Raw genomic sequence first — 9450 nt, 5'->3', positions numbered from 1 at the left:
GTGAGAGCTTTTGAACGTCCGAGCATAGACGCTTGAAAATTTCTGGGCTCTGGAGCACGAGTTCTTCAATGTTCTTCAAGAAGGAAAAAGTAGGTAAAAAGTAAAAAGTGATTCTGAAGGGTCATTTATACTAGCCGAGGAGCGGTTACCAAGGTAATCATAAAGGGTGATTTTTCAAGGAATGGGGAAGCGTGATAGCTGTCGGACACATTCTTGGGAAACCGAAAATGCATGATTAGTCACCTTTTTCGAGAAAGCATGAGCGGTTCTGATAGATTTCGTGGGGTATTCAAAGAGTCAGTTTCCTAAGTTTACTTATTGTTGGTCGCAATAAATAAACTTGTGAGACAAATGTTTACCCAAAAATGGCTATTGATGACGTGGCAAAGATTTTTCGCACGTGGATTGACACGTGGTGGAATTGAAGGGTAAAGGTGCTGTTCGGCTATCGACCAGAAGAGCGCCTCATCGCCAGTATTAATTTTTGACACGACCAGGCTGATTGTGAAGCCCGAGTTATTTCCTTCTTAAGTTGTAATTTAATATTAACTGCATTTGAATATTTCTTCATAATTATCCTTGATACACGGTTGTTAAGGAAAGATAGGACACGTTAGCATGTGTAACCCTCCTTGAGCCTATAAATATGCATGAAATAGCTCAAGGAAGAGACTTTTGGATGGATGAGCTTTTTTGTTTAATATTGAGAGAGAAAGAGCTATAGTGATTGTTCATCATTCTATTGTAATCCTTTCAAGGTTTGTGAAACTCAAAGAACCCTAGTTCTTTGATCACGACTTTGAAGTTCAATAATAACAATACAATAAGTGGACGTAGGTCATTACCATCCTTTGGGGCCGAACCACTATAATTCCTTGGTGTTTTTTCCTTTCCATTAGATTATCTTTTCAAGTGTCATTCCATCTTTTTGTCGTATATTTGACTCCGCGTCGTTGGCCAATTCGAGGGTCAACATTATTTATTATTATGTATTCAAATTCTAATAATTATCTTTGATATAATTTTGTGCAAAGTATTGTTAAAAAGTATATAAAAATATCGAAAACTACAATTTGAAAAAAGAAATATATTTGGATTGGTAGTGAGTCAATTGATTGTTAAAGAGGTGGTGGATGGTTCAATTTCCCATCCTCACACTTTTTGGCAATAATAAAATGGGCCCAAATAATGAAAGTGGGCCGGCCCAACATGGCACGAGCACAGCATGACATGGGCCGGGCCCATGGGCCGTGCTGGGCTTACTCTTTCAAATATGGGCCGGCCCGCCCCGGCACGAATTGAATACAGGACTAGTCCGAATTATTCGGAGGCACGAAAAATGTGGGCCGAGCCGCCCACATTTACAGCTCTAATCACAAATGACCATTTTTGTAGTAGTGACAGCTATAGAAAAAATGACGCTCAATGTTTCGACATTCAAAGCGCATATCACAACATTAGCATAATTGCAGTACCTTAAGTTGAATCACTCATCCATAGTTTCTCTTTATACTATAAACATTATATCTCTTGAAAATTTTGGACAAAATTATTGTTATAAAACAACTATAAAAATTAAGAAAAAGAAGAAGAAAATTAAGTGAATTTGCAATTTAAATATCAATGAATTATTCACACAACTTTCACGATCTCTGCCGAACCATGCATGCCACCAGCTCACAAATAACTGCTACAACTTACAGCTCTAATATAACAAACTGTAACTAAACAAGGTTGCTCTTACTATCTTACTAGTAGTATTGTATTAATCTTGATGAAACAAAATACAAATACTTTATTCTTGTATTTGAGCATAAAGGTCATTTCCATTGGGAAAGGGCAAACTCATGTAGACTCCAAGATGATATATGATCAATTTTTAAGTTCGACGGTTGGATGTGATCGAGGGACTTCATCCCTCACTTTGTACTGAGGGACTTAATCCGTTCAATTTTCTAGTCACAATTTGGTTTTGAAGGTATTTCCATTCCTTGAAATTACTATATATTTGTATTTTAATTGGTTTTGAGATGCAATTCAACAAGTTTTTATTATACTTTTGAATTATATATACAGTAAAACATATAAAAATAGCTTTGAGATCAATCTAATTATATTTTAATTGAGACGCTATAACTAAATAGAAGTATTGATACACCATGATTTCCATACACCTGAATTATCAACTTTAACAACTATAATAATAACCACTAACTAATAATTATTACATATTTAAAACTAATTCAAGTAATTGAAATGTAGAATAAATATTTAATTTTCTCGTTTGAGTACAAATAAATGACATTATATATATTTATTTGAATATATACATAATTATTATTATATAAATGTATACTTTCTTAATTTTGGACTTAAAAAACCAATATCTAATTACATATATAGATGTTATTTTTATTTATAATTCGCTCAAATTAGGATCAAATTTTTTTATAATAAAATAAAAGTTATTTTTATATAGAGATTTTACTGTACAATGTAACCAATTGTTCTCCTACTGTTCTACTATCTTTACTTCCGTTTTGGATATCATATTAGTCATTAAAGAAAAAGGATCTTCAAATGTGAAATTAGCATAATTATTCTACATTACATACCCCAGAGAAATTAAAAATATATGCTAAACATTCTTACGTACGTGGACAATTATCATTGTTATCTCCAAAATAATAATAGTTAGTTGAGGTCCGTTGTATTCTGTTATGCTAGTTGTATTTGCTCACTACAATTTGTTACATTTGGTTACGTGGACATTCATTTGTATACATTTACCGAAAAAAAATCACCTGTTCTTAATTCTTTATGTCCTTCATGTCTCACCAATTATTTTAAGACACTATATTTATGTATAATTAAAAAAAATTGTAAATAATTTAAATATATATTAAATAAATAAATAAAGTATCTTTAAATAATTGGTGGGATACGGAAGAGACAGAAAATTTGGGGATTTGTGATTTTTTTTCACATTTGCTTTACTTATTGGTTAGTTGATTAATGCAAAGAAATTAATCACTGATTCTATTTAGAGACTTTTCACTCTAATACTGACCATCTATTTCTGAAATGAATTTATAGTCACTTGACAGATTAAATTAATTGAAGATAGTTTTGAAATGATAACTTACAATTAATAATAGAGGTACGTAAATGAGTTTATTTAGATTTATTATTATTATTAAAAGATTTGCATGCTAGAATTTTATGAACTAATACTTTGCATTTATTTCAGCTTCTCTTTCCTGCAGCATCTTAAGCCCCACATACCTGCTCAAATTAATCAAACAAAATTGCAAAAGAGTTATGATAAAGATTTCCATGCTAGAATTTTATGAACTAATACAACTTGTTTTGGGCCAAGCAAATATAATACAATAAGTTCAAAATAAAATATCAAGCCCAATTCCAAATATAAAGAGGCTCTAAATAAAAAAAAATCTTTTGTTTTATTTTATATATAAAAAGTCTCACAATTTAGAAAGTTATTATTTTTGTAAGTATTAATTAGGAAAGTATCATATTTTTTTTATTGCACTTAACAAATATAATGATTTTGAAATTTAAGTAGTTGTCATGAATCATGTAATGCTTTTATAATAAGCGTCTTTCGGTAAAATAGCCTATTTTTTAAAATTATTTTGTACTCTAGTCTAGTTTTAATAATTCTTTGTAAAATAATTTTTTGTAATTTAAACAATTAGTTGAAAATTTAGACAGGTGGTCGAAAAATTCAAATAGGAAGTCAAACATTTTAGAAAGCTGGTCGAAAAATTTAAATAACGGGTCAAATTTTAAAAATATGTCATTTTGCAAAAAATTATCAAAAGAATGTCAGAGTACAAAATCATTTAAAAAAAATTCATTTTCACAAATTTCTCATGTAATAGTAGGTTAGCGACTGGATATATAATAGTTTTAGATGTAAATATAAAATCAAGATCCCAGGTCAAATTAGTGTGTCTCATATTGTGTCTAACTTGTCACACTTTATATTTAATATTTCATTTATAAAAAAAACTATCTCTTAACAAGTTAAGTTTCAATATAAGGTGTCACAATTAGATTGGTTTGACACATAGATAATCTTGATTAATAAATATAAGTCAATTATTATTACTTTTGCATACTATTAACTCTTTTATTTCAGGTACTGATTTGAGTTGTTTGGATGCGTGTATAGTTAATAAATATAATTTAACCAACTTACCGGCCCAACATCATGAGAGTGGCCTGAGGATTGGTCCCGGGAGAGAGACGAAAAGTTGAACCATCGACAACGCGAAGAGAGCTAACCCCCATAACCTGAAAATCACCATTAACAACTTTCCCAACTGCACTTCCGCCGTGGTAATGCCAAATGGTGGTCACCGTGCTTCGGCAAAACTCTTCCATCGCCGACTCGTCCGACTGGTTCGTCGGCAAAGATGGACCAAAATACATAAATCTTCTTTCTCCTTCAGAATCCACCATCTTAAATCGTTCCAGGGACTTGGCCTTTAACACCTCCCCAATCTTCCTCATTCCAGTAACACAATGGGAAAGGTCTTTCGGGTGAGCAAAGTAGTTGAAGCGCACATGTGGAGCGACTCTCACGTCGGTTGACGAAGCCAACCACAGCGAGCCACTCGACAAGGGTTGTCTTAGCTTTTCGCCGATGATGGCCATACTCAAATGGTGTGTGGTGGAGGACTTAGGGTAAAGGCTGAAAGGTGATGGAGTGAGAGAAGAGGGAAGATTAGCAGAGATGGTTTCGATGAAATAATGGTTTGTGATTCCTACGACTTGGACTGGGGAAGGCTCGGTTGGAGATGGGATAACTAGATTAACGTTGTTACGAGGGTTATCAGTTATAGAATCTCCTACATTGGGTTGGGAGTGGACTACGGGGATATGAAGTGATGAAAGGTATGAATGTGGGCCAATTCCACTGAGTAGTAGAAGTTGAGGGCTTCCGATTGCGCCTGCACTTAATATAACTTCTCCTTTGTGTCTAAGTAATACTGTGTGAGACTTGCCATTTGAATCACTATATATCACTCCAATTGCAGACGGTTCTGTTGAAATATTGACTTTATTATGTATTATCAAAATGTTTATTTCACAACACAAACCACCAATTTCATAATTATTAGGTTACTTCCCCTATAATTAATTGGTTTTTAGATATAACTCAATATGTTTTACTATACCTTTTATTCTATACAATGTAACATAATGTTCTCCTACTCTATAAACTTATATTCTTACTACGATCTAAACTTCCATTTTAGATAACCATTAAAGAGAAAAGAGCTTAAAATGTAAAATTTGCTTTATTTTATATGAAATATTTGCTCATTGGAAAAATAATTCACATGCTAAACTTTCTTACGTACGTGGACAGTCATCAATGTCATCAATAGAGTGATAATTTCCTGTCCCATAAGAAGTCATGTGTTAGTTTAAAATTTAGTAAAACACAAACAATTTATATCGATGAGTAATAATAAACAAATATATTATTACTTGATTCTTTCGTGGAGAAGATGATTCTCTCAACAGTGGCACGAACAGCAACTCGCAAGTTCTTCAAGTTTGCCTTATTAAGAAGCTCCACAGCTCCATGCCTTCTCCCAACTTCATCGAAGGTTGAACCAGAGACTTTGGTGCCAAGCTCGTGCTTCAAAAGAAACTCATTGTCAGGACCCACACCAGCTTCTAACAAACCATCTTTCACTGCAGATTGCCAAACGGGCAACCTTGGCCGGAACACTATGCTCTTTTCCACCCACTCAAACGCCTTCTCAACTATATCCATTTCCCATTTCACGCCGGACTGTGAAAAGAAGCCCTCGTCCGCTCGCGAAAAGAAGCCGGCGTTAATCATGCTTGTTCCTCCCAAAACCCTACCTCTCACGTTCTCAACCCCATCCTCCGACGTGAACCTCTGCGCCGGCGCAACACCGCCGTTGTCGTCTGCCTCTTCTTGCATGAGATTGGCGAAAAAGCCGCTTAGGTGCAAGACGTTTGGGTGAGATGTGGGGTCACTGCCTCTCTCAAGGACAAGAACTGAGTAGTTTTGGGATAGGGTTGCGGCTAAGGGACACCCTGCTGTGCCACCTCCGATTATGATGTAGTCGTAATATTCTTCCTCCGACGACATCTCGGTGGCGTCGTACACAGATTCCATGTACCTAAAATCTGTAAAATCATGTGTTTAAGCTTTAATTATATACTTTTAAGATAGTATTTTTTTACCAAAGTTTCTTGTCGTAGCTTCTAATTAATATATACAAAGAAAAGGACCCAAATGTGTGTGAGGCCTACGATTAGGATCTTTAACTGAAAAGGACCCAAATTATATACAAAGAAAAAAAAAAGAAAAACCACAAATTTCTTTGTATATATAATAATATATACTATCTTTAACATTATAATTAGAAAATAATTTTGGAATTAACAAATAAAATACATACCATGGTCTGATCCAGAGGTAGCCAATGCGAGAACCTGCAGTTGGTGATGAAAATTATTAACAAATAAAATTAAAAACAGGGATAAATTAATATAAGCAATGGGTTCCATTTTTGAATTTTATTTTTTCTCTCAATTTTTCACAAGCTAAGATATATGTTTCCTTGAATAATTTGTAATTGAAGCTGTATATATATAGGAAAACTTTGGGATTATTAAATTTAATTTTTTTCAAAGATAAATTTGAGTAAATATTTGCCTTCTTCCGTATGCTAAAGGCAACTGAAGAGTACCATACGAAAATGATTTAGGGTTTGATTTGACTTTGGCATTTTTCTTGACAGGTTTATGTTTTGTCCAGACATCGTATATGGCCACTACGATGTAATGATTGTAAATTGTAAATGTAATGATTAATTTCTTTCGTAAATTTTCACAATAAAGAGGGAAAGTTCTTTTTCATTTATTCAAGGAAAGCTTTGATATATTTTTTTTCTTTCAACTAAGTGACCCATTATAGAATTCAGGTAGTGCAAAACTCGAGAAATGAGGGTGTTTGACATTTTAATTAAAAAATTGTTTTTTATTTTTAAAAGTTAAAAATTATTTTTTGAAAATAAGTTGGGGTGTTTGACGTTGTTTTCAGAAAACAATTTTTAAAAACAAAATTACAAAAACTAGAAAATTTTGAGAACAACGAAAAATTGTTTTATGATGTTCTCAAAAAAATTTTGTCTATCTTTTTTTTTCTCACATCATTTATTTATTTATTATTATCTAACATTATTTATTGTCACATAATTTTTTTCTCTCCTCAGTTTCTCTCACATCAATTTCTCTCTCATCACTTAATATATCACTATTTTCTCTCTCATCATTTTTTCTCTCTCGTCATTTCCACTCTCATCACTTTTTCTCTACTCACTTTTCTCTCTTCACTTTCTTTCTCATCACATTCTCTCTCATTTTTTCTCGGATCAATTTCTCTCTTCTCAATTTCTATTTCTTTAAATTTTCTCTCCTTACTTTCTCACTTCTTATTTTTCATCATTTTTTTCAAATTATTTTATCTCATTATTTATTACAAACTTTTAAAATATTTTTCTCTTTGTAAATATATTTGTTAATATTTTATTTAAGATTTAAAAAAAATAAAACTAAAAAATAGTTTTTAGAAAACATTAACCAAATACTTCTTGTTTTTTGAAAACTACAAAAACAATTTTCTGTTCTCATTTATGAGAACACAACTTTGAAAACAAAAAATAGAAAACAATGCCAAACAGGCGCAAGTTGCTAATTGGACCCAATTTAAATTTTTAATAATAATTATTTTATATAAAAGAAATTATTGATTAAATAATTTAATTAAAGCATGCTTTATATAAAATCTGAAAAAAAAATTCACGTCCCTAAATTGTATAATCCGCGCTTGAAGGACGTGAAAAAGTCTTTCATGTTATTTAAAAAGAGACTTAAATTTAAATGATTTTTTTTGTTTGTAGTAGTAAGAGTGGCTAATTTGATCCAATTTAAATTTTTTGCACTTAACTAATCCAATCCACCACTTAAGATATATAGGATGTTAGAAATTATCTAATCCAATCCATCATGAGTATTCAACCCAATTTAATTAGTAATTAGATTGCTTATATTATTTATTTTAATTGATTTTTATACTTTAATAACTTGGATATTAATATTAAAGAACATTTTAAAAAACAGTTAAACATTATAAAATAGATAGTTATAATAGATAGGTGTTAATTAAATATAGTAAGGAATAAACATTATCATTTACCACATAAGTTAAATATTTTTTTAAAGTATATATAATTATATAATATTATATTGTAAGTTGAATCCGATAGGTTTATATATTTAAAATTTGATAGGCTATAACGGATCCAATCTAATAAAGATTTAATTTTTTAAATTCAATTTTGATAATTAAATTGATCTGGAGAAATCTATTTAGTTTAGATGTTGAGCATGATATACCTTCAAAATAAATATATATATTTATAATAAGCCAATAATTTCGATTTCAAGATATAATAAGCTATTTTACATCATTTATTGAAAAAATGACGCTGAGTGACAGTAGCACATGATTTTTTAAATATTGGAGCAAAGAAAAATCATATGGAATCCGATTAAATTTTTTGGGCGAACTGATTTGGCCAAAATTAATTCACATTTCTATTGTTGTTTTAAAATAATATAAATTGACATGAGGATTGTATTTATAGCAATGTTCTGGAGCAAAATATTATATCTATAACACCCTATTATATACGATAGACTTATTATGTGCAGTTAAAATTCCCAATAACTTTTTCAATCTTTGACACTTAAGTCTTTAATGTTATATTTTTGGCATTTAAATTCCTAAGGTGTGGGATCAATCGTTTGCTTCCGCTCATCTTTTATGTTATTCCTTCCAATTGTTCTGTTTGAACCCATGTGAATGTCTTCTCCCTCCCAACTTCATTTATTTCTCTTCTTTATTTTCTTTTCAATCGATCTCTCTCCCCGACTATAACTTCCCGATCTCTCTCTATATCTCCCCGACGCCGACAACCATAGAGGGTGACCTAGAAAACTTCCACCGACGGGAAGCTCGACCCATGACTGCTCATCTTCTCTGCTCTCTCGCTCTCTTGTTTTCTTCATTTTGGTTGTTCATCGTTTCTGAGTCTGCCTTTTTTTTTTCTTTTTCACCTTAGGGATTTAAATGCCAAAAGTATAAGTTAAGGGACTTAAGGGCTAAAGATAGAAAATATTAGGGATTTTAACTACAAATAAGCCTATATATAATATAGAATAATTAACATTTTTGCCCTCCCGAACTTGTATACTACCAGATTGTGCCCTCTAAAATGTACGACATGTTAAAAAATACCTTGAACTTTTTCATTTACAGAAATATAATCATTCTGTTAGCTTCCGTTTAGACGCTAATGTGACATTGACACG

At 31.6% G+C, this 9450-nt stretch overlaps 1 protein-coding gene across 1 annotated transcript; it reads right to left on the bottom strand.

Moving 5' to 3' along the window:
- Positions 1 to 3140: 3140 nt before the first annotated feature.
- On the bottom strand, positions 3141 to 6618 carry LOC133783057 ((R)-mandelonitrile lyase 1-like). The gene is made up of 4 exons (XM_062222587.1): positions 6474 to 6618; positions 5524 to 6198; positions 4226 to 5072; positions 3141 to 3285 (listed from the first exon to the last, which is right to left on the bottom strand). Exons 1-4 carry the CDS (start codon positions 6580 to 6582, stop codon positions 3228 to 3230), a joined length of 1689 nt encoding a protein of 562 aa, XP_062078571.1. The 5' UTR covers positions 6583 to 6618; the 3' UTR covers positions 3141 to 3227.
- Between the last annotated feature and the right edge of the window lie 2832 nt (positions 6619 to 9450).

This window comes from Humulus lupulus, chromosome 6 (assembly GCF_963169125.1).
Source record: "Humulus lupulus chromosome 6, drHumLupu1.1, whole genome shotgun sequence".
Classification (NCBI taxonomy): Eukaryota; Viridiplantae; Streptophyta; class Magnoliopsida; order Rosales; family Cannabaceae; genus Humulus; species Humulus lupulus.
Note: the sequence above shows the minus strand (reverse complement) of the source record. Positions and strands in the feature narration are given on the sequence as shown.